Source organism: Saccostrea cucullata, unplaced genomic scaffold (genome assembly GCF_032062105.1).
Source record: "Saccostrea cucullata isolate Sc308-1 unplaced genomic scaffold, CSIRO_AGI_Scuc_v1 ctg88, whole genome shotgun sequence".
Taxonomy (NCBI): domain Eukaryota; kingdom Metazoa; phylum Mollusca; class Bivalvia; order Ostreida; family Ostreidae; genus Saccostrea; species Saccostrea cuccullata.
Window position 1 is genome coordinate 679,247 of NW_026930139.1, and position 24,782 is coordinate 704,028.

The 24,782-nt window shown below is 35.1% G+C and overlaps 3 protein-coding genes across 3 annotated transcripts; 2 read left to right on the forward strand and 1 right to left on the reverse strand.

Moving 5' to 3' along the window:
* Positions 1-85: 85 nt before the first annotated feature.
* On the forward strand, positions 86-9,733 carry LOC134283047 (bromodomain-containing protein 7-like). Its single transcript, XM_062765486.1, has 14 exons — positions 86-231; positions 1,404-1,600; positions 2,626-2,837; positions 3,870-4,014; positions 4,471-4,581; positions 4,721-4,875; positions 5,178-5,295; positions 6,688-6,760; positions 7,006-7,116; positions 7,414-7,549; positions 7,644-7,755; positions 8,254-8,401; positions 8,526-8,731; positions 9,148-9,733. Exons 1-14 carry the CDS (start codon positions 177-179, stop codon positions 9,418-9,420), a joined length of 2,052 nt encoding a protein of 683 aa, XP_062621470.1. The 5' UTR covers positions 86-176; the 3' UTR covers positions 9,421-9,733.
* A 3,013-nt stretch (positions 9,734-12,746) lies between these two features.
* On the forward strand, positions 12,747-16,741 carry LOC134283005 (uncharacterized). The gene is made up of 5 exons (XM_062765426.1): positions 12,747-13,277; positions 13,564-13,815; positions 15,266-15,385; positions 15,738-15,884; positions 16,464-16,741. The coding sequence occupies exons 1-5, from the start codon at positions 12,804-12,806 to the stop codon at positions 16,671-16,673; spliced, it is 1,203 nt and encodes a 400-aa protein (XP_062621410.1). The 5' UTR covers positions 12,747-12,803; the 3' UTR covers positions 16,674-16,741.
* A 1,321-nt stretch (positions 16,742-18,062) lies between these two features.
* Positions 18,063-19,994, reverse strand: LOC134283006 (arylacetamide deacetylase-like). Its single transcript, XM_062765427.1, has 4 exons — positions 19,718-19,994; positions 19,482-19,604; positions 19,062-19,182; positions 18,063-18,969 (listed from the first exon to the last, which is right to left on the reverse strand). The coding sequence occupies exons 1-4, from the start codon at positions 19,865-19,867 to the stop codon at positions 18,101-18,103; spliced, it is 1,263 nt and encodes a 420-aa protein (XP_062621411.1). The 5' UTR covers positions 19,868-19,994; the 3' UTR covers positions 18,063-18,100.
* Between the last annotated feature and the right edge of the window lie 4,788 nt (positions 19,995-24,782).

Sequence of the window (24,782 nt, forward strand, 5' to 3'; positions counted from 1 at the left end):
ATATTTTTATATTATCTTAAATAAACCATACCTATTAATTTATACTCTGCAATTGAAATCCGTTTATATCCGAAAGCTATTTTTCTTTGTAAGAACAAGCTTCCAATGAACGTTGATGAACGCCGCTGCACAAAGGCTGAAAGACTGAAGGAGAAATCGGAAGATTGTTAAATATAATGGGCTTTAAGAAAAAGCACAAGAAGCACAAATCTGAAAAACGTTCGCACGATGGTAATGCATATTTATTCAATCACCTTTAAACTAAAAGTTTCACAGAACACAACAACAAAGGGGGAAAGCAGAAAGTGGGAATGTCAATGTGTATAACAAAATCCACTATCCAGTGTTTTTAAAAACATTCTGTGCATATTCATAGTTTGTCCCAAGCATGGTCAATAGGATAAGATTGGACTTCAATTGAGGATCATATGGAATGCTAATACAGAGGAATAAAATCTTTTAAGTTTTGATCTTTTAAACCTCTAGAACATATTGATTTGCAAGCATTGATATGTTTTACGGTGTGACTGTTGGGGCGAGCGCAGTTGTACCATCAAAAACACTTGAAAAACTGATCAGCCACTTCAAACATCAAGCCGCATGAGACATTTAGACTAGCTGTGACGTCACACGAGGTCATGGAGCTCGTCGAAGCTTACGGAGACAGCCGAGCGTCTGGTTGAAACTATAGACCTAGTGCAATATTTTGGTCGAAAAAACATTGCAGAGTTATTTTTTGTTTCTTTGAAAGATTTCTACAAACTTAAGGAGGCTGGGGGGTCAACAAATTAATCACAAATTCACCACCAGATAAGTTAAATCTGGTGGTGAATTTGTGATTAATTTTTTTTAGATACGGTAACTTAAGCTGTCTACTATCATTTCACAAAGAAAAAATTCATACATTTTAGTTTTAAAATTTGATCATTTTCTATATCTTCATATGGAGCTCTCCTTTTAAAGGAGATCAAAATAGTCTGAAAAATGGCTGCCACACCCCAGCCTCGTTAAGCCTTTTATGCTCTACGTTATTATTTATTTATTTACTCGCGCAAAGGACATTGGGTAGTAAAGGAATTTTGGGAATGTTTCACATAAAAATTTACCTGACGTATGTACAGATTTCATTCCGAATTTCCTCTGTTCTTACACATTAGTCTATTGAGCTCGTTGCGCTCGCTATAATTTTCATAATACAGCGATTTGGGGTATTCCACACATGCGACTCTCTGTAACTTACCTTACCACTGAAGAAGAGCACGGTCAAGGTTCCTAATGCTCATTTTGGCATATATATCTCTTGTTATTTATTGTAACAAGTTATAGGGAACTTTAAAATAGTAAATTATATCATTAAATCTTTCCATTGCTATTTGTATTAATATAAAAATAAACCCTCTTAGAAGAAGAACAACAACCTCCCGAGAAAGAGATGCAGCAGGGAGGTCTAAGATTAAAGTTAAAAGTCAGTGGTGAAGTCTACAGTCCACTTCATGACACAGGAAGCACATCAGGGGAGAAGAAGCATAAACACAAGAAGAAGAAAAAGAAGAAGAAGGCTGAAAAAGAGAAGCGAAGACATGCAGAGGAATCTGTACAAGTGAGAAATGTTGTACATCTTTAATTAAAATAATTTGTTTACTGGGCCAGGGGGAAATTCTTGCCCCTTATCATGTATTCAACGTTAAGATGGATCATCTGTATTAATGTTGAAGGCTTAAATTGTTAGGTGTTTTTCATGTTGCAGGGATCGAAATTAACTTTTTTAACCACTAGCAAATTTTAGCTAGTGACTTTTTTTCCTACTAGCAAAATTAAATTCTTACTAGCAATTTTCAAAGTTTACTTTTTTTTAAAATTAAAGATACAGTCATACCTCTCCTTTTGTTTTTGTGTTGACAGGGAACACTTAGTATGTGCCTGCATTTTGAATTTTCATACTATTCTCAATGTTTTTGTAAGAATATATAACATGCATCAAATTTCAGAATATGTAATTTCTTTAAAACCTGACTTGCAAAATAAACTCAGGCAAAGGATTATTTCATTTGTCTTCTGAAAATGGTTGATCATGCAACATTGCACCACATAGTTGAGACAATTTGATCCGTGGCAATGAAGTCTAGTGAAATGTGAAACTCGCGTTCCCATTTTCTAAGGTTTTGACAGAAGCAGTGACGCTAACACCTTCCTGTGTTGAGTTAACATGGACGAGGTCATTATTGTTGACATCTGAAACAGCTGACTGGGATTCGGAAGTGCGCTTATTAGGTTTAAAATATTTATTTAGCGATTGCATGATTGATCATGCATCAAGACGCCTTGGCCTTTCGATCCACGCTATGCATGTTCTTTCGATAAAGCGTCTCTAAGCATAAGATCAAAAGTAAACTTCAAAAGGCAACGAATAAACCTGGAATATCCGGAAAAAGATCGATTTTTTTACTCGCCAAAAATTGCGACCACTGGTGATTTTGAACTCGCGATTTTGATTTTCAACTCGCATTTAGCGAGTATTTCCCTGGAATTTCGTTGCCTGATGTTGTTGACTTATTTGAAAAGTATGGGTATTTATTGGAAAATATTTAAGGAAATGTATATTAACTATCTCAAATAACAACACAGGAAACCCCGAAAAGGAGTAGAGCCCAGTCAGAAGAGGAGGATGCTTCACAAGAGGAGGAGGAGGTAGAACCTCCCGCAAAGAAGCAGGCCCTGGAGGTGGTGACCGCGGAACCTGTCAGGGAGGAGCCACGCCCCGTGGGCCGGCCCAGGAAACAGGAGGAGCATGGTGTACTGCGCATCTGTCTCAAACACATACACAAGATGCTGCAAAAGTAGGAACAATGCTAAAACAAGATTTTTAAGTTCAATTTGGATTGTCAAACTTCTGTGAATATATCATTTAATGGATTTTAGCTCACCTGAGCCGAAGGCTCAAGTGAGCTTTTCTGATCACATTTTGTCCGGCGTCCGTCCGTCTGTCCGTCTATCTGTAAACTTTTCACATTTTCGACTTCTTCTCAAGAACCGCTGGGCCAATTTCAACCAAACTTGCCACAAAGCATCCCTGGGTGAAGGGGATTCAAGTTTTTTCAAATGAAGGGCCACGCCCTCATTCAAGGGGAGATAATTGGGAATTAATGAAAATTTGGTGGCATGTTTTAAAAATTTTCTTCTCAAGAACCACTGTGCCAGGAAAGATGAAACGTATGGAGAAATATCCTCAGGTAGTGTAGATTCAAGTTTGTTCAAATCATGACCCCCGGGGGTAGGGCGGAGGCCAAAATGGCCGACCAAAGTTTTACATAGAAATATACAGGAAAATTCTTTAAAAATCTTCTTCTCAAGAATAACAAAGTCATAATTGATCATATTTATATGGAAGCATCCTCAGGTAGTGTAGATTCTGATTTGTTCAAATCATGACCCCGGGGGTAGGGTGGGGCCACAATGGCCGACCAAAGTTTTACATAGAAATATGTAGGAAAATTCTTTGAAAATCTTCTTCTCAAGAATAGCAAAGCCATAATTGATCATATTTATATGGAAGCATCCTCAGGTAGTGTAGATTCAAGTTTGTTCAAATCATGACCCCCGGGGGTAAGGTGGAGCCACGATGGCCGATCAAAGTTTTAGGTAGACATATAAAGGAAAATTTTAAAAATCATCTCCTCAAGAATAGCAAAGGCATGATTGGTCATAGGACTGCTTTTGGATTTAAACTTTTCAATAATAAACCAATTTCTACTTTTTCCTAGCCACAGTGCTCAGGTGAGCGATGTGGGGCCCATGGGCCTCTTGTTGTAAAAATGCAAATTCATCTTTCTTTTGTATTGGTGTTTATATTAATATCGTTAACATTACAGGAAGGATGTGAATGGATTTTTTGCCTATCCTGTGAACGACATGATTGCCCCTGGATACTCCAGCATTATCCTGAATCCTATGGATCTGAGCACCATGATGTCAAAGATAGAGAGTCACCAGTATAGAAATGTGCTTGAGTACAAAGTCAGTTCTAGTTACACTTACCAGCATCGAGTCTTTACCAACATTAAAAAATGTATATATACTGTAGACGTACTTTTTTCCACGGGGTCATAATTCTGCAGAATCTCAATTTCTTTTTAATCCATGGGTAGAAAATTACATGGATTTCTTAGACTGTCATTATATGCCTTACATTTATATTAAGTATGCTTGAACAAATTTACATGGAAAATTTTAACCACGTACATAGTGTAAATTAATACCACGTGGAAAAAAAAACTTCTACAGTACATTAATCGACATATCTTTCATAAAACGTTGAAGTTCCTTCTCTGAAAGCCATACAACAATGAGTATCCATCTTTGTCTGATTTTACTTCTCTACTTTTTATTAGCTGAAATTATAAGACATGTTTGAAGGATTTTCCATGAACATGATGAAAACTATAGTTAATTTGATTATCATTGTTTATGCAGAAAGATTTTGTTTTAATGTGCAACAATGCCATGACATACAACCGACCAGAAACTATTTACTACAGGGAGGCCAAGAAATTACTCAGTGTGGGAATGAAACTCATGTCTAAGGTAATCAAATAAACCAGAGTACTACACAGAGGGCCAAGAAATTCCAAGTTTGGTCATGAATTGATGTTTTGATGGAAAAAAAAAAATGCGTTAATGTGCTGAGCATGCCTGAAAATTAATGATATCACTTGCTCTTTAGGAAAAACTGATCAACATGAAGAGAAGCCTACCCTTCCTGGCCAGTATGACTTATGCTGAGCTGGGAGTGGAGGAGCCTGATGAGACCACGGCGCTGATGGCAGCCATTGTAGAGGAGGAGAGGCAGGAGAAAGAGAGGGCCAAGGAGAGGGAGGAGTCAGTATCTAGTCCTCGTAACTTTTGACACATATCTGTAGCTTCACATAGAGTGCCATTATAACTCGTATTGCACATCTCTGACTTCACAGAGAGTTCCATTATAAAATGTGTTTGAGGAAAATCAAAATTTTAGGATTTTAGTGAAAGGTACCTACATGTAGTAACGAAAAGTAATGGGGGATATTTGTGGCAATCAAATCAAGCAGAAAGCACATATTTATATTTTGGCTGTTATGAATTGAAATTCTTTGATACCAGTAGCAACGCACATGTAAATAATTACATTTCTCCATTTACAGACTGGGTAGATTTGAGGCAATACCTGACAACCTCAGTCCAGAGGAAATTCTTGCCCAGGCCAGGGCGGCAGCCAAAGATGCAGCGGACATGTTAACTCTGAGGGAACCAAAGAGCAGAGTGAGTAATATAACACACACTGTAGACTCAGACTTAGCTTAAAAGGGTAAACTTACTAACTTCTCTTGCTTAAGTAACTGCATCTGTATTTTCTCTATACTGTGGTGGTGTGCAGTTAAACCTTTTATGGGAATGCTTTAATTTTTTAGCTCACCTGAGCTGAAAGCTCAAGTGAGCTTTTCTGATCACATTTTGTCCGGCGTCCGCCTGATTGTCTGTCTGTCTGTAAACTTTTCACATTTTCGACTTCTTCTCAAGAACCGCTGGGCCAATTTCAACCAAACTTGCCACAAAGTATCCTTGGGTGAAGGGGATTCAATGTTTTTCAAATGAAGGGCCACGCCCTCATTCAAGGGGAGATAATTGGGAATTAATGAAAATTTGGTGGCATATTTTAAAAATCTTCTTCTCCAGAACCACTGTGCCAGGAAAGATGAAACTTATGGGGAAACATCCTCAGGTAGTGTAGATTCAAGTTTGTTCAAATCATGACCCCCCGGGGGTAGGGCGGGGCCAAAATGGCCGACCAAAGTTTTACATAGAAATATATAGGAAACTTCTTTAAAAATCTTCTTCTCAAGAATGACAAAGCCATAATTCATCATATTTATATGAAAGCATGTTCAGGTAGTGTAGTTACAAGTTTGTTCAAATCATGACCCCCGGGGGTAGAGCTGGGCCAAAATGGCCGACCAAAATTTTACATAGAAATATATAGGAAAATTCTTTAAAAATCTTCTTCTCAAGAATGACAAAGCCATAATTCATCATACCGGTATTTATATGGAAGCATGCTCAGGTAGTGTAGATTCAAGTTTGTTCAAATCATGGCCCCCCGGGGGTAGGGCGGGGCCAAAATGGCCGACCAAAGTTTTACATAGAAATATATAGGAAAATTCTTTAAAAATCTTCTTCTCAAGAATGACAAAGCCATAATTCATCATATATATATATGGAAGCATGCTCAGGTAGTAGAGTTTCAAGTTTGTTCAAATCATGACCCCCCGGGGTAGGGCGGGGCCAAAATGGCCGACCAAAGTTTTACATAGAAATATATAGGAAAATTCTTTAAAAATCTTCTTCTCAAGAATGACAAAGCCATAATTCATCATATTTATATGGAAGCATGCTCAAGTAGTGTAGATTCAAATTTGTTCAAATCATGACCCCCAGGGGTAGGGCTGGGCCAAAATGGCCGACCAAAGTTTTTAAAGATATATATAGGAAAATTCTTTGAAAATTATTTTTTAAAAAATAGCAAATCCATGATTGGTCATGGGACTACTTTTGGATTTAAACTTTACAATAAAAAGCCATTTTCTACTTTTTCCTACCCGTAGTGCTCAGGTGAGCGATGTGGCCCATGGGCCTCTTGTTGACTTCTATTTTTAGTTTGGGTTTCTGAGGAGGAGGAATGATGGGAGCACAACAATGACCTTATTGAACCCAGACAACGACGGCATCTGTAAGGTTTTACACACTAAGCTCTTTTATAAGAGGATTCATATATTCAAATTCCTTTATGAAAATGCACCTTGATGATGTAAACAATTAGTTTGACAAAAAAGACCACCTTAATGCTGTCATCTTGCCACCCATATGTTGACAATTTCAAATGATCTTTTCATTACTCAGACATGAAGTTACCTGTATTTATGAAAATTAAGTCTACAAGGAATATTGTTTAACCTGATTATCTTCAATTTTCAGTGAATGAGAAAGAGCGAGTTGTTAATTTGGGATCACTGGTTGGCAAACTGACAACAGGTTCTGGTACAATAACTGGGTTCAAAGAGGACAAAAGAAATCGTCTTACACCAGGTGAGGCAAAGAGGATAATCATCTAAAAATAGGCATTCTCATTTTACATGTATTTACTTGTATTTTTGAAAAAGATAGTGATAGTTTTGACTTAATGACTTTAAATTATTCCCTAGGCACCATTGGATACTGCTAAAATTAGTATAAAGACTACAATATTCAGTGCATTTCTATGAAGAAACAAAGAAATGCATGATAATGTAGAGAAATATTTTATATAAGATTTGAATCAATACAGATGGTTGTTCTTTGTCATAAAAATGAAACTAATGGAAGAATTGTCATTTTTGTTTTCAGTTATGTATTTGAATTACGGCCCCTTTAGTTCCTATGGACCTCAGTATGACTCCACCTTTGCCAACATGTCAAAAGCGGAATCAGACCTGCTGCTTTCTACATATGCTGATGAGACTGGTGTGCAATATGCTAAGAGGTAATTCTATCATCTGAACTACAACTTATTGAAAAATTCTTAAGATTTTTTAGTGATATGAGTACAAGTTTTGTTGGTTTCTTTATACTTGAAGTGTGACCTCATTTGTTGAGAATTCTGGAGAATTCGCCATTGCTATGGTGGATCATCTTCTAGACATACTGACCAAGGGAGAGCACTCTAAAGCAAAAAAGCAGTTAGAAGAAGTAAGTGGTTTTATTTCCTAAAATTCCTGGAAGCTTTTTATCTCATGCATGGTCATTCACAAGCCAGTTTGATACATGTATTTGGATATACCTGTAGCTACTGAGGTTTGCAAAACAAATCTGATTTGATCTTAAATTCTTAATCTGCTTGTATATTAATCACATTTTGGGATAATATTGAAAGAGTGGTTTGTGTTGTTGTGAGAATACCGTGTAAGTGGGAATTTTAGCGAGACGCAAATTTAGTGATTTGGCCTTAAAATTAGGTATTTTATTTTTAGTGAGAAGTAATTTTAGCGATATTCAAAAGCACACCAGAGAAGCATAACAAATACAACACAATTTTTATCAATATTAAATTTTAGCGATCTGTAACGCTCGCTAATAATGCCAAAATTAAATCCTCGCTAAAAATTCTGCTTATATGGTATATGACATCAAGCTGAGATGAATTCCTTTGTCAATACAGATTTATTGACTCGATGCTCTTTGATTTAGATTCATGCAGCTGAAGAAAAAAGCAATGAGGCAGCAGGAACCTCAGGGACTCAGTCAAACTCGGACACAAAACCTGTCAACATCGACATCAACTCACTCAAGAGTCTCACCGACATAGGGGTGGATGTCTCTTTTCTAGATAACTTTGGTATGTAGAACTGAAGGACTTCAATCTTCAACTTCACTTAACTTTAGTTGACTAAGTTACTGGTATTTCTTAAATTAATTTAAATAGAGTTTTGTACTTCTTATTTGTTTTTACTTGGGTACAGAAAAAATGACAGAGCCAGTACAAAAGGACCCTGTTCAGGAGCGTCTGGACCAGACAGCAAGCCTAATCAATGACCTCTCAGCTACTCAGAAGGAGAGACTGAGCGCTCGACTCCCGACGCATCTGGCCCATGTACCAGGGCCGTCAGAAAAAGAGATTCAGCTGGCACAGAAAGTCACACAAGAGCTCAAGGAACTCACTAAGGAGGTCAGAAAGCTTTATACAGTAGTCAAGTCAATGTTCATTTCAAGACATGAAAAGTATGATCAGTATTTTTTCACATGCATGTTCTGATACTGCATTAATATATGTACATATTGTATATTGGAGAGAATTAAGATAAACATTTGAGTTACAGATCAATATAAATGTTTCTGTTTTATAATCTTAATTTATTTTGGAGGTTAAGTAATTAATTGAAATTCAGGAAATATGTAATTAATACTAGTGTATTCTATCGAAATATCCAGTTTCTTTCAATACAAGATGAATACTGCTGAAAATACTAATTTGATAGAAACCTGGGGCTGCTTGGTATTCTTTACCTAAAGAGGAAGAGACGACACTTTCAGATTTTAGTTATATCCCTTGTAAGTGTGAAATTTTTCCTGATTTATTTTTAGGTGACCCCAGCTGATATCTCCTCGGTCCAAGGATTAAGGTCTGCCATGGGAATCACACTTAACCCAGTCAAAACAGAACCAGTGGAAGAAACTGTACAACCTCATCCTGTGGCCAACCAAAACTCACAAGACATAAATACTGATCATGTGACTGATAATTCAATTGTACCAGCCAATCAAATTGACTCTAATAGTGCAATGCCAGTACCACAGTTAGATGAGGATGACATGGATACTGACATAAGTGAATTTTTACAGTTTCCATCACAGTAACTTTCTATATTGATCTACAACATTGTGATCATGAATTCTGTTTTTTGTGTGTACTGTGCTTTATGTGAGAGGACTGGTATGGAGAGAATAAGATACGGTACTAATGCATAGCAAACTCAGTCAGTGTTGTTGTAGGGTGCTTAAAAGCAAAATCAGTGCTGTGCCATTTGTGAATCTATCATTAATGGCAAATTGCAGGTTAAACTAACTGTTGTCAGTCATGAAATATATTTCATATATTGTAAATGTACCTTCAGGTGTTTTTTGTGCAGATTTTAAAAAATTATTAAAAATTACATGGAAACTTTTTCAACTGTATTTAATGAAAATTTTTTCATACAATCTTCAAAAAAGGAATTTGCCATTGCTAAGGGGATGACTATCACTTTTGGTCTTGGTATGGGCAAAAATTATATGGCCAATACACAGAACAATTTTGCTTTAATAATAATATACAATATGCATTTTGAAAGTTCTGAAATTGCTTGACAAATGTAAAATAATAACTATTTAATGGAAGTTATTGGGTTGATTATCGGTTCTTTGATATCACTGAAGAGCAGGAAAATACATGGTATACATATTCTTGACGTAATTTTATTTTTATGACATATCCAGAATGTCTTGAGAATCTTGAGAATCCTTTTATATATATGGAAATGGAAGCCAGCATCCACAGGTAGTGTAGATTCAAGTATGTTCAAATCATGACCCAGAGGTAGGATCAGTAATATTAGATCAAAGTTTAACATATGATAAAAAAAAATCTAAGTCCAAAGGACATACCATACCCAAAACAGAACTTGACCTAGATATTCATATGATAAATCTCTATACCAAATTTCATTTCAATACGTACAACCTTTGCAAATGAAGAAAATGAATGGAATCTGCAAATAAATGAAATTTTTCTAAGTCTAAGGGGCATAACTCTGTTCAAAATGGTCTGATTTTACTCAAAACAGAACTTGGCCTAAACATTTTTCTGATAAATCTGTTTACCAAATTCCCTATCAATATGTACAATATCTGCAAAGAAAATGATCAGAAACTGTAAATAATTGGAATTTATCTAAGTCCGAGGGGCATAACTCTGTTCAAAATGGTCCGATCTTACCCAAAACAGGACTTGGCCTTTATCAGGATTTGATAAATCTGTATTCCAAATTTCATTTCAATACATGTATATGCAAATTCTCTGCGAAAAAAATGAACAGAAACTGATGGTGGACCGACAGACAGACCTACCGACCAACAGCAGCAAAGCAATATGCCCTCCCTTCTTCGAACGGGGGGGGGGGGGGGGGGGGGGGGGGGGGTGTCATAAAAATCATTAAAAGTATCTGTTGATTTAAATATTTCCATGCCACACAATGCATTTTATACTATTACTTCACCTTCGCAGTTTTTATTTTTGCCCAACATTAATCAAAGATGCATGAAAGATGATTCCAGTCTGTTTCATTGTACCAGTCAAGGTTCAGATGCTGCAATGTTCAGCAAAAGGAATTGCCAGGTTTATGTTTTATAGCAGGTTATGATTTTTGAAGCAGGTCCCATGCCCAAGTAACTATAAACCTTAAGCTGACCAAACTTGCAAGGATGATACATGTAAGGATGCACATTACTTGCATCAGATACCGAATTTGATCAACATTATCCAGATGAGTGGCCAAGTTTACGTTTTTACCAAGAATCTGTCGGTCTCTACCCAGAGTTATCGATCCACTCATACGTGTTGTAGCAAAGCCTAATACACCCTCTGGTGAGAGATTGAGAATCTTTAAGCTTATCTTTACCAAACATGCGCGGATTTAGAAAATGGGGGTCGGGGTATCCTTGAATTTTTTTGAGTTATTAAACCAAGTAAAAGTGAATAAAAAAGTGAAATAGGAGGTGCACAATGGCAATATATGTAATAAAGATTCTGTGAAAGTTTCATTAAATTTCACTCAGTAGTATTAGAGGAGTTGCGGATAAGAGATAAAACAGACGGACGGACAGCTAGACGTAAAGAAGGACGGACGGACGGTCGGACGGAAATCCCGATTACTATATACCCTCCCACTTTTCAAGCGGGGGGTATAAATATTTTTATTATATGATTGAATAATTTCCATCTCTCTGATTGGCTGAGATCCAACTATGTTAGAAAAATACTACGTTGTTTTGACCTGCACGTGACTTTACAGGTCAATACAAGGATTTATTTCCTCTACATTGATCTAAAAATAGATCGGGAATTTCCAAATTGATACAAATTGTTTTGGAAAGCTATTTAAAAGACTATGATTTTTTTTCATGTGAACAAAACATAAGGGAATATATATTTTAGGGTGAGGGTGGTAAGAGGGGATGCAGGGACCCCCCTCCAAAACTTTTACTGAACAACAATTTTTTTTTACTTTCTGGCAGTCAGTTTTCCCTGATAATACGCCTTCTTTTCAAAATCTATCCCATAAAAAAGACTGGCGTTATATTTTTTTTTCAAGGCAACTAAAATTAAAATAAAAAAAAAAACATTTCAAATTGATACGACTGGTAAGGTTTCTTCACATTTTCATTCTGCTTCTCTCTTGTATTTGGCTATAGGACTTAATAAAATGCAAACAAGTAATGAGCTTTATCATTTTATCAGTGAATCATATAATAAAACAATTATTGCTGTTTTTTCGGTCAATACAATGATTTAGCCATCTTCGAAGTACAATATTCACCTCGCCCTTCGGGCTCGGTGAATATTGTACTCCTCAGATGGCTAAATCATTGTATTGACCTCAAAAACCAGCAATAATTGTATAATATCTATAGAGCAATCGATATTTAGCTGTTTTTTGATGAAATTTACACACGTTTTTTATTTCTTATCAAGAAACTTCTGGGATGTAATTTGTTTTTCTGTGGTAACCCTCCCCCCTTCCTGAAAACAATTTCCTGAATCCGCGCCTGGACGTAAACGCGGTGTGGCTACCAAGGCTACGGTCCTGAACGCGACCCAGGGGTAGCGGAAGTTGGTAAAAATGGTCCCTGATCGATTAAAGTTACCACTAAATACAAACAAAAACAACTAATTCGAATGTTAAATTGGAATTTTTCCTGCATCCGACTGAGATATTGGATCGTTGTTGTCAAATTCTTTCCAGCGAGGAGATGGCTGTGCCTAATACCCGCGAGGAGGGAACAACACAATCCTAATTCGTACCAAGGCTACGGTCCTGAATGCGACCCAGGGGTAGCGGAAGTTGGTAAAAATGGTCCCTGAATTCCATTAAAGTTACCACTAAATACAAACAAAAACAACTAAATCGAATGTTAAATTGGAATTTTTCCTGCATCCGACTGAGATATTGGATCATTGTTGTCAAATTCTTTCCAGCGAGGAGATGGCTGTGCCTAATACCCGCGAGGAGGGAACAACACAATCATATTTCGTAGGAAATTCTTGTATTATTTGTGGATTTTCTTTTGAACTAACTGTCATTTATTGTGATGGAACCTCGGAGATAAAGAAATTATGCGAAAAAAAACTTAAATTAAATACCGAACGGAAGAGTAAAATTGAATATGCTATTGAAAGAGAAGTTAGAGTAAATGATACAGCTGGATGTTGTCAAAAATGTTTTCGTAGAGTAGAAAGAATCATTAAAATTGAATGTGATTTAAAAAGAAAAAAGCGAGAACTGGCTGAGTCATTTGACAAGACTTTAAACCGCAGAAAAAGTCCTCAACCCTTAAATAAAACAGAGGAACCAAATGTCCCTCTTTTGTTCAGACGAAAAAGATCACTCGAAACTTTCTTTCAAAACAAAGAGAAGGAAGACATCGACATAGAGGAAGGGAGAGAAAAAATAAATCAGGTACAAGTAGACAACAAATGATGAACAGAGAAAGAGAGGGATATGCTTGCTCGCTTTTTGTTCAGTTGCTAGCAAATTGAATAGTGTATACATGGTATAGTTAGCCGGTTAGATTTAACAGGGACCTATATACTAATTTTAGTATATAGGTCTCTGGATTTAATAATTAGATTTGCAAATTTGGTCGAAGGTAGATGTTCTGAAATTAAGGGGGAATAAAATAATTCTTGAACTATTAAACCTTGCCAATAATAGTTATATGAAATGTTTAAGATATAAATTTCAGTCGACTGCAGATAGAGTAGCTCAACCATGCAAACGACACTATGCTGACAGTGAAAACACAGGTTCGGAGGCTGACACAGCACCACCTAACATTACAACGAAATACCGACGAATTCTCCCCATGCCCGACAATACTAAGAATACAGCAGCAGCAGAGGAAACTGTATGGTTAGTAAAGACAACAGAATCTTGTACTGATCACATGACTGAACATGATAAACAGTCAGCAAAAGAAACGTTGGACTTGGTAAAGGTTGGTATTATTATCCCATAATGTGAAAAAAATATTTAACATTTTTGAAAAGTACGTCAAACATCAAGATTGTAGGATCAAGAAACATAGTGTATTTAGAAAGGTCTTGTCACAGGCAATACACACTTTAATATTAAAGCCCTATCTCTTCTCATTCAAAAGTTATGACCAAAGTTAAAGTTATATAAAAGTAAGTCAACTTCAAGGTCAAGGTCATAAAGTCAAGAAATCATAGCATTTTAGAAAGTTCTTGTCACAGGTAATTCACATGTTTAATATGAAAGCCCTATCTCTTCTCATTCAAAAGTAATGGCCAATTCAAAGTAATGTTAAAATTTTTTAAATTTTAAAAGTAGGTCAAACTTCAAGGTCACAGGATAAAAAATAATAGTGTATTTAGAAAGATATTTAGAAAATGGGGGACAATAAATATGATTATTTAGTCCAGTTATTGCCAAAGAGCTACAATGGGATAATTAAGTCATATAATCCCAAGAAAATAATTGTTGTCATTCTTAAATCTTTTTAGTGATAAAGTGAATGAGCCCAGGTTACAAAACTTAATATCCATAACCTTTCGAATGACAAATTCTGCCCCTAATTGGCCTGTCACACTTTGTTAGTCTACCAAAACTATTTGTTAACATGACTGAGAAGATTTATCAAATGTATGATTTTCAATTATCAGAATTTTTCAGGAAATCAATCCAATTATCAATAAACTTGACAATATTTTCACCAGTAAAACTCGGTTATAGTGAAGTCACTAGGACTTGAAAAATTACTTCTGATCACTATATCCATAATTCGTTATATTCATTATATTCATATAGGGAATTCGTTAAATTAATGTAGTTGGGGATCCAAGATAACTTCGCTATATCCGTGAATTTGCAATATCCGTGTTCGCACTAAACAAGTTTTACTGTATTATAAAAAATGTGAGCCAAAACTTTTTTTTCCAACACAAGCCAGAGTCAGACTAACAAATTAATGGCAAAAATTTACTGGCCCAATTAAAGCACATTCTTCTAGCCCCTTATATTGTGAAAAATAAAATGACAGTTAATTTCATTCATTTAATAGCATGTTTAGTTACAATTAAGGTTAAATACTGACATTTTAAGGATGTGTACGATGGGGTAGTAGGAAGGTGCTTTGAATTAATTGTAAAGATTTACATTTGAAAAAGGTGAAACCAAGACTTCAATATCTTGTAGATTTAAATATTTATCCAAATAAACTTGTAAATGATTTTGATATGACTTTAAACACTTCAGTCGGAAAAAGTGCCTTGGACCATATTTAATGGGAGGGACTGCATTCTTATTAGAGTGGTTACCTTAGGAATGGTTTTTCCTAATGACTGAGTGATTGAATGGTAAAATGGCTGATACAAGTATACAAGTCTACAACACATACCTCTATCATGGGAAATATTTTTTTGAAGGTGTCAGATCAGTCATTAAGTCCTGCCACTGAATTTCCTCTCCATCCAGTCAAAACAGAACCGGTAGAGGAAACCAGAGACTCCAAACCAGTAGACAATCAAGATTTAAAGACTCCTCAGGTGACTAAAACTCCTTTTTTTGAAAAAAAAAATCAGGCACCTTAATAATGATTCAATGATTTTATATGTTTAATCTCATTAACCTTGCATCAATAAGTGATAGAAAAGTAAAAACTTTGTTCTTAAGAAGAGGTGTTTTATACTTTTATCTTTGTGTGTGTGTCTCTCTTTCTACTGCAGTTTTTTTTTATTTCAAAACCCTTAACAATATACAAAATATATTATTTTACAAGTCAACACTATGTCAGATAAATGGATTTTTTCACAAAAATCCTAAAACCACTATCTCAGTAGCTTTTCTTGTAAGAGAGTTAGATTCTTTTGATTCTATGAAATAAGTTTTTATTTTTAGGATGCCAAAGACAATATTTCGTCTGTCCAGGTGCTACATTCTGCCATTGGTGTTACTTTCCAACCAGTCAAAACAGAACCAGAAGAAGAAACAATAAAACCTGAACCAATAGCCAATCAGAAATCTCAAGAAATAAGCACCAATCAGGTGACTGATAACTTCTCACCAATAAAATAGACTTTAACAACAATGCTTCACTGAAGTCTACAGTTTCCTTTCAAGTTCGTATTATCATCATTGAGAACTATTGTCATAAAACGTCTTGTGTGTAGCAAACTTTAATTGAAGCTTTCCTCGTAAAATGATCTGAAAAAAGAGAGAATCATTTTACATTGAAATATAATAGAAAAATCTTGAAAAATGTCCTTCTCGAGAACCACTTTGTCAAAAAAGCTGAGATTATATGAAAGTTCCTGAGGAAGTGTAGATTTTAAATTGTGCTAGGGTGTGGCTGCCATAGGGAGTCCAAGTTGACATTGAAATTAATGAAAAAATTTGCAGTTATACTTTTCCTGTAGCCAAAGAAATGATTTTTTGTATAAAATTCTGATAGGAGGATAAGTGTGCCACAACTTTGGAAGGATTTGTTATGATAATATGCATTTCTTTCTGAAATTCTATTTATATGTATAAATTGGAGGACAGGGGTGGGGGGGGTGTCCCTAGTAGTAGTAGATAAGAGATCTCTCCTAATACAAGACTAAATGTTTTTTTTTTTATTTATAGTCATCACCAGCTGATGTTTCACCAATCCAAGTACTACAGTCTGCTATTGGTATTATTCTTCAACCAGCCTTGGACCCGTTGATGGTAGCCAATAAAAACTCTCAAAATGTAAACACTAATCACATGACTGATAGTTTATATATTGTGACAACCAATCAAATTAATCCCATAGGAGTATTACCAGTTTGCCAAATGCCAATTCAGCAATGATTCAAAAACTTTTTTTAATTGTTTTTACCTACTTTTCATGAGTTATTGTCAGAATACTATATTTGTCTTTTTCACAATAAATATTTTTATTCTTGGAAATTGAGTTCTTTTAAAAACATGAAATACAGCTCAACATACTTTTTAAACTCACGTGGTTTTTCGCACAAATTAAGGTCACATTGTTATAAGGCAAAAATTGTACAATGTGATAACAAAATATATTTTAAAAATGATTTATAACTTAATTTTTATCATATCCAATTACTTTAAACATAGTTCACACATAATAATTCGTAGAATTTTTATATGCTCTTGGTTGATATCTTATGAGAGTTTCCAAATGGTTTTTCCATGTTTCTCGTCAAATGCAACCGTCTTGGTATCCGTTCATTTTAAAGCATACTTTTGCTTTGCCTTAATACAGAAAGAGTGCAGTTCATGTAACTTCTGTATTTTCTGAACATTAATATAACACTAAGGCGCAAGATGATACAAGTATTTTTCATCTGTTCGACTGCTTTCCATGTTAAAAAGATGGCATTTTTCAGGTTAACTTCTTGAAATCTAAGATCATAAAAGATACCCTCCAACGCAACATTTCAAAGATTCAGACCATAAATGTAAAAGAATTCTCTTTTTGATATTTACGATTTACTTTGTTGAAAGATAAACAATACTTTATCATCCTATCCTTTTACATGCTTTCTTCACGATTTCTTCATGCAGTTTACATTTCAACCAAATAGTATCAAAGAAAGTTCCATTAATTAATTTGTAAAAACCTATGATAAGCTCATACACATTTAACATCATACAATTTATAAACAAATTTGCTTTTAGACCATTAACTTTTAAAACAAAAGATAATGATTTTAGAGAATGTGCACCTTTAACATGAAACAATTTAATACTATATGGGTTATATCTCGTACCGAAACTCGATAATATTAAGCTTTATTGCGAGAAAAATGTGACTTTATTTTGTGCGAAAAACCATGTGACTTTAAAAGTTCGTTGAGCTGTATTTAGCTTTACACAACAAAGACGTACATGCTATATTTCACAGTCGTTGGCATACCAGTTTTTAATTTAAGAGGCGTATTTCCTTAAAAGATAAGCCCAACCTGAAGCAACCTTGCACAGATGATAAATTTAGAAATGTAGAATAGCAGACTTGCATATGATGTAATGTTGTATTTGACCTAAAGTTTTTGAAGAGCTACTTTATAGAGCTGGTGCGATTTAAAGTACATGTAAATACTGATGGTACACTGGTACAGTAATTTTGATTCTAATTTAGTCATTTTCCATAGTACTAGGGAGGGTATCGCAAAGAATTGGGTATAGTAAGAAAAAAAAGACATAACAAATGTGCTGAGATTTATTTTCAAAGGTTTGTTTTGAATACTTCAGTTCATCAGACTTTGCTAAGAAATTGGGTTTTTCATCACTCTGTGCACCTGGTAGCTGATAAACTCAACCAATTCTTGTAGAGCCTGGTCACTCACTTTAAACTGAAACCACCCTTTGTTTCCAGCAAACGGAAAGAAGCCATGGAAGGCTTGTTTGTAGTGTTTTAATTTCACCTTGGAACCACTTTCTTGATGCAGTCTCGTGACGTACATGACTGCCTCATCCCTAAACACATCGAATTGGGAAGTTATTATATAAACATTGGGAACACCTCTAACATTATTGGTTAGTGCTGGGCAAAGAGATTCCGAAACTATTAAGTTTTTCAATTTATTGCTTATAACACTGTCGTATTCCTTTGATTGAATAGTATGCGACTCTGTCAGCTTGAGGTAGGAAGGTAGGTAAGTTTTTGAGTCTAAATATGATTGGTGTTTCATGACTTCTGGTGAAGGGAATCGATGAGCATTCTTAAGTAAGGCTGGGAACCAGCTTACAGAATGACCAGTATATCTTAACCACCGAATAGCTGATCTTGCAGGTGATGTCACACCTGTTAGCAATTCTTTATGATCTTGGAAGGATGGGGTATGGAAATCAAACATTTGCAACATAGGATTTATAAGGATCTGCATGAAAATTTTGGAACGAAATTCTGTAGCCAGAGAAGCCGCCATGTTGCCACCAGCCTCATCTCCGGCAATAATGACATAACCAGTATGGATTGAAAGTCCACTTTTCCCCGCCAACGTTGCCCAAGTAACATTACGGCAGTCTTCCAGATTGGCTGGAAAGACATGTTCAGGAGATTGTCGATATCTTGGTGCAATGATCAGTAATCCCGTGGCGTTAGAAAGATGGCTGAGAAATCGACTGTAGACATCTACGAAAAAACATTCAACACAAAATATAAATAGTATTTGAAAAGACCTTGCGAATATAATTAGCTTGTTACGCACAATTACGAATACTTACCAACGGATAGCCAGGACCAGCCTCCCCCGTGTAGGTATATCATGGCGGGAAAGATGACAGTCTTATGTTTCCTTGGAATGAACACACGCACTGGAACGTCTGCTATCGCTGTGTCCAGAATCTGTGGAAAAGAATATATATTAAAATTAGCCCCTTCACGCGGTACTGCTCTTCTGCAGGATAAATTAATAACGTTTGGCGGAGTTTTTGTTGATAAATAATTAAATGACATTATTTAAACAATTACTTTTACGTCATATTTCACCAAAATATACCATTTTGCCCTGCAAAAGAGCAGTACCGCAGTTATCGTGAAAGGGTCTATATGGCCAACCTTCTCTAGAAGGGTTATATCTCAGCTAGGATCAACTGTGACAGTGTCAAAGATTCAAAGGGGTTAAAGAGATGAGATCGAGCTACCTCAATATCTTTATTTGCTTCTGGAGAGAATCCATTCAGAATAAAAGAGTACACACTGTCCACCAGAGATTTTACTGGTTTTATTGCCGCGAGGTCCACTCCAATCTTCGCTGCAGTCAACACCTGGGAGATGAATGACTTTGTATGTAAAATTAAGAAGAAAAGTAGGTATTTGAAATTTCATTTACAATTTTTTTTTGCCTTTCTATGGTGTTTTAAAATTAAATTGTACAAACCAGACTGTTTCCGGTACGACCGATGGCGTCCAGTACCGATATTTTGTCACTATCCTCCAAATCCAGGGGAATGGGGTGACGTAATGAGTTGTAAATCTGGTAACCAATAGCAGCAGCGAAAATGGCGATCACTATTGGCCATTTTGACATATTCAGACGATTTTGCACTGTATAGAATCCCCGTTATTCATCGGAAACAATCGGATATGATAAAGCCTATAATAATTTTACGTTTACCACCGGAACTGATTAAAGTTTACATTGATGAAGTTCCCCTTTAAGACGCTATCTTTGAACATTGATCCCGGAGACTTATAGATTTGTCTCTTTATCTCGTTACAAGTCTGTACTCTTCATATTTATTATCTTGTTTTAGAGATAAAGATTAAGCATACCCACATAAACTTAAATCATCGCCCGGAACACCTCCCTCCACCGAAAAATATAACTTAAAAAACAATGGCTATTGCTTATGATCCTGTTTGAATACTGATAAAATTTGAAGAAAATAAAATAAACAACGTCGTTGTCGGCTTGGCTGAGATCAGGTGCCCATTTCAAACTGTATGATGTTATATAGTCTCTTACAATCTTTATGTCTTTTATTGCATTGCAGAGATCGGAATGAGATCTTTCCACTTGTATATCATTTAGTATATATAGTACCTGGTTCTACCGAAAACAACAGCATAAGGGTAAAGAATTCATGTTTGTTGAAGCGTTATGCTGTTGCACCTGTTTTTTTAAAACTTTTAATAATAACTCACTTACATTGTTTGAAGTGATACATATCAAACTAAATAATGTTTTATTAAGGTTCAGTTTACTTTTTACAGAAAGAAATGTGATTAAAAATGTTGAAGTTATGCATAAATGTGTGTAGTTATACCTTTGTTATATAATTTATAATTTTTCAGTTCTTGAATTTTTTCATCATGCATTTCTAGCAAAAACGGAAACAACATTTTATGTGAAAATCTTTATTTTACATAAGTAAATACAGTTCTTGGTAAAAAAAATAATTTGGTTATGTTGTTAAGCATGTGTACTTTTGAAAACTTTTTTTTTCTTATTGGTGAAATATTTTGTATAGTCCGTAGCCCCACATTTCATTTCAGTTTTTGTTAAACAAAACAAAATATATTTTATCATGATTTTGTTTTTTTTATTTACAGAGTTACCAGTTACGGATACAACAGTAATGATTAGCCTTTTCCCTGTCACAAAAAGTTTTAGATGAATGATTGGTGTCCGTAGCCCTTAAATAATAACTTCCAAATACGTCAGAAATATTATCCAGAAATTGATTTTAATACACTTAAATGTTTTATTAGAATTACGTACTAGTACTTCAATGTTTTAAAATTCAAATACCTTTGAATTTAGATAAAATGTTTGAATTTTCAACATTTTAAGGTTAAGGCTAACGGGCTTGTTCTCATGCATCGCTGTGTCTGTGATTACTTATTGTTTGTAAATGTGAAAAATACAGATTTTTACATTTTGATGTAAACTTTCCATCCATTTAGCATACTTAGCATTGGAACATTCAAAACAGAATAATCAGTCATACAGTTCTTACTGACTAAAGGGGGTACGGACTATTCATGGAAACTTACCAGATACTTCTATTTTAGCAAGGACCTGAAATAATTCTGCTCCAAGGACAAGATCAGTGGCAACAAAAGCAGAAGCTACAAAGGAAGGGGAGCCGGGTCCATCAAAGAAAACACTTAAAATGCGGAGATACAGAAATGATGTTCGAAAGGACCCAGACAGACTTGAAAAAATGAGAGAGAAAGACAGAGAAAGAAAAAAGAAAAGAAAAAGAAGAGCAAAGGAATAAAATAATAAATGGAGACAGAAACCTTGGGGAAAAAAATGAAAGAAAAACATAGGAAATGTGTGGCCAAATATAGAGCAAAGAATAAGCTTAAGAAAAATAAAAAGGATGCAAATCAAGAATCAAAAAACAAAATAGTTTTGCGAATACAAAGGTGGCGTCTACGTGTGAAGTTATCTCGCAGCAAGAAAGCAATATCATCTGATTAGGAAGTAGAGAAATCAGGTGACATTGATCAAAAGTTGATGCCAGGTGAACATTCAGATGATATTGCAGGTTTAATGTCACGGTACAAAATCAGATGAGAATAATAATTCAACACCCATGCAAAGCAGAGAGCAGGATAATATATTATCAACTCCTAGAAAATCCAATGATGGTGGCAATTCACAGAAATCTCCAAGTAGGTGGACTATTTACCGAGGTGTAAAAAAGTTCAATGGGTGTAAAAAAAAAGTTCAGCGGGTATTACCTGCAACTCCCCATAAAGAAGTCGCAATAATAAAGAAACTGATTAATTCGCCATCTACTGGCAGGGCACCAGAAGAAAAAGGAAGAATAATGACTACCAAGGCCAAAAGAAACTAGATTTAGCAGACAGTTTGATTGAACATTTTTCAAGAAATATCACTCAAGTAAAGCCCAAAAATGGCCATCATCTCGCAGAGCTTACAAAACTGCTGCATATAGTTGCTTCTGCAGCTACAATTTGTAAGAAATATAGTATCCAAAGCAAACTCGCATTATTTGATAATATAAAATAATGCCCGTTTGCTTTGGATACTATATTTCTCTTAATATTGATCAGAAAACTGGAAGTTAGAGGAGCTATAATATTAGTCGAACCCTATATACGGGGTAAACGGAAGTCACACAAAAATTACCCTAAAAACGGGGGTACGCGCATTAAAAGATATTGAAAAAAAGTGCTGTTTTCATGGAAAAACGTGTGGTCAACAAAATATACTCGTGCAAAGTAATGGATTATTTCGTAAGCTCTGAAAATGTACTCAAATTTGTATAAATGAAAAAGATGTTTAAAGAGATATTGCGAAAAAAGTATATTTTATTGCTAAAAACACACAATATATTGTCTCTCCCAAAGTTAGCGTATTCTGTGCCTTGATCTCCATGCTTGATACAACTAGATTTTTTTACTCATAATTTAATAAAACGGAAGAATAAACAAACAATGATTTGTTTAAAGTTAAACTGCATATGATTCCCTTCCCCGGTATTACAAATCTTATGTAATTAACATGTTATTTATTATTTTTCGAATAACATTATTTGTTCCGTCATAAAATTTAATATGTCCTTTAAACAAACTTATGTGCTTCAGAAATGAGGTAAATAAAAGCGATAACATTTTAATTATTTTTTTTAATTGAAAACAAAGGTGTAGACAATTCATTTTTGTATGTTTGTGATTTTTAAAAAAAATATTTATTTTTTAAATAAGAAGTGTTATCGTTCTTGAAATATATACGCTTTCGCGCGTTGCAAAAATGGGAATAAAACCAAATCTGTTTGAGGGTATACCCCCTTTAATATTGATCAGAAAACTGGAAGAAGAGCTCTGAAAAATAAGCATCAGCATTGGTGGAAACCAGACATAAGTAAAAAAAAAAAAAAAAAAAAAAAAGGAAGGATCGAGTAGATAAATGTACACGTAGAAAAGTTCAGGACTTTTATTTGTCTGGAGAAGTCAGTAGAGAAGTACCTAACAAAAAAGATGTAGTCTGCATCAAGGTTGGTGGTAAAAAAGATTTTTTCCAAAAACATGTAATGAAAATGACAACAAGTGTTGATTATACATGGTTTTAGTCTCAAAACAAAGACATTAAGATAAGGTTTTCCACATTTAAACCGAAGAATGTGAGGCGAATTTAATTTATGAAGAAACATGACAATATTTAAGCTTTTGGAATAAAGGCAGACAAGACAATATTAACAGAGGAAACAGTGTGCAAGGTTTCAGAAGGTGAACATCATAGAAATGATTGTCTGAAAAGATTGTGCAGTAAATTTGCTACACACAATACAAGAGAGTACTTAAAACTCGTAGTAGCCCTTTGTTCCAAAGAGAATATCACAATAGATTGGCATAAAAGGGAGGATACGCTGGTTGATAAGTGTGATATCAATGGCAATTCAAAGAAACGACTTATGACATGTAAGCCTAAAACAACCACGTTCAGCATATTTGTTGAAGACCTTGAGGTTGCGCTGAAAGAATACCCTATTCATAAATTTCGTGCTGAATGGCAGCAAACAAAGCAGAGTGCCTGTAAGGATCACCTGAAACCTAACGAACTGATGATGGCTATGGAAATTTATAAATGCAAATTCCCGAATGAAGTCCAGAGTGCTTTCTTTGATCAAGCTCTGGTAACAATTCGTCCCATCATGTGTTACGATAGGCAGAAAGCAGAAAACATAGAGCACCTTTTCCAACATTCAATAATTTGTATCTCTAATGACTTAAAACATGACTAAATTTAGTCAAAGTCTTAGAAGACCGAAGCCTAGCCTTCATCGAGGAGCAACAGAAATTGGACTGAATTTATCAGTGGACAGATGGATACGGTGCTCAATATAAGTGTAAGACTGCTTTTGGTTACCTCAGCTATAGGCAAGGAAATATTAGTCGAAACTATTACAAGACCAGTCATGGAAAACATGTCTGTGATGGACTTGGGGCAGTGGTGAAGAATAGATGTTATCGTGCAATGCTAACTGGCAAGTTGATTGGAAATGCAAGTGATCTATTGAAACATTGCCACGACACATTGGCTCACAATATGATTATATCTGAGAAGGTGAGGAGAGTTTCAATTAGTTTGTATTTGTGGACAAGGATGAAGTAGACATAAGTAATGTGCCAGTGGTAGAAACTCTAATTGTAACTAGGAACTGCATCAGGTAAGAAATACGCAGACATCGCTGAAAGTGGAAAGTAGGAATCTCTCTTGCTATTGCTAGGGATGTATCGGTAACTATCAATGCCAAAACAGTGAATATGTTGAGGAATGGACTGCAGCTGACCTGAAATGTATCCTTCAATTTCTGTTTTCAGTTACTGTAAATGAATGTCTTAACGTAAAAAATAAGATGTTTAAAAAAATATTAAGTTTAATTATTTATTCATTTTCAACACTAGTTCTATTATGCAAAATGAGTTTCCTTTCTGGAAATTTATATAAAACATTCCTTAAAACA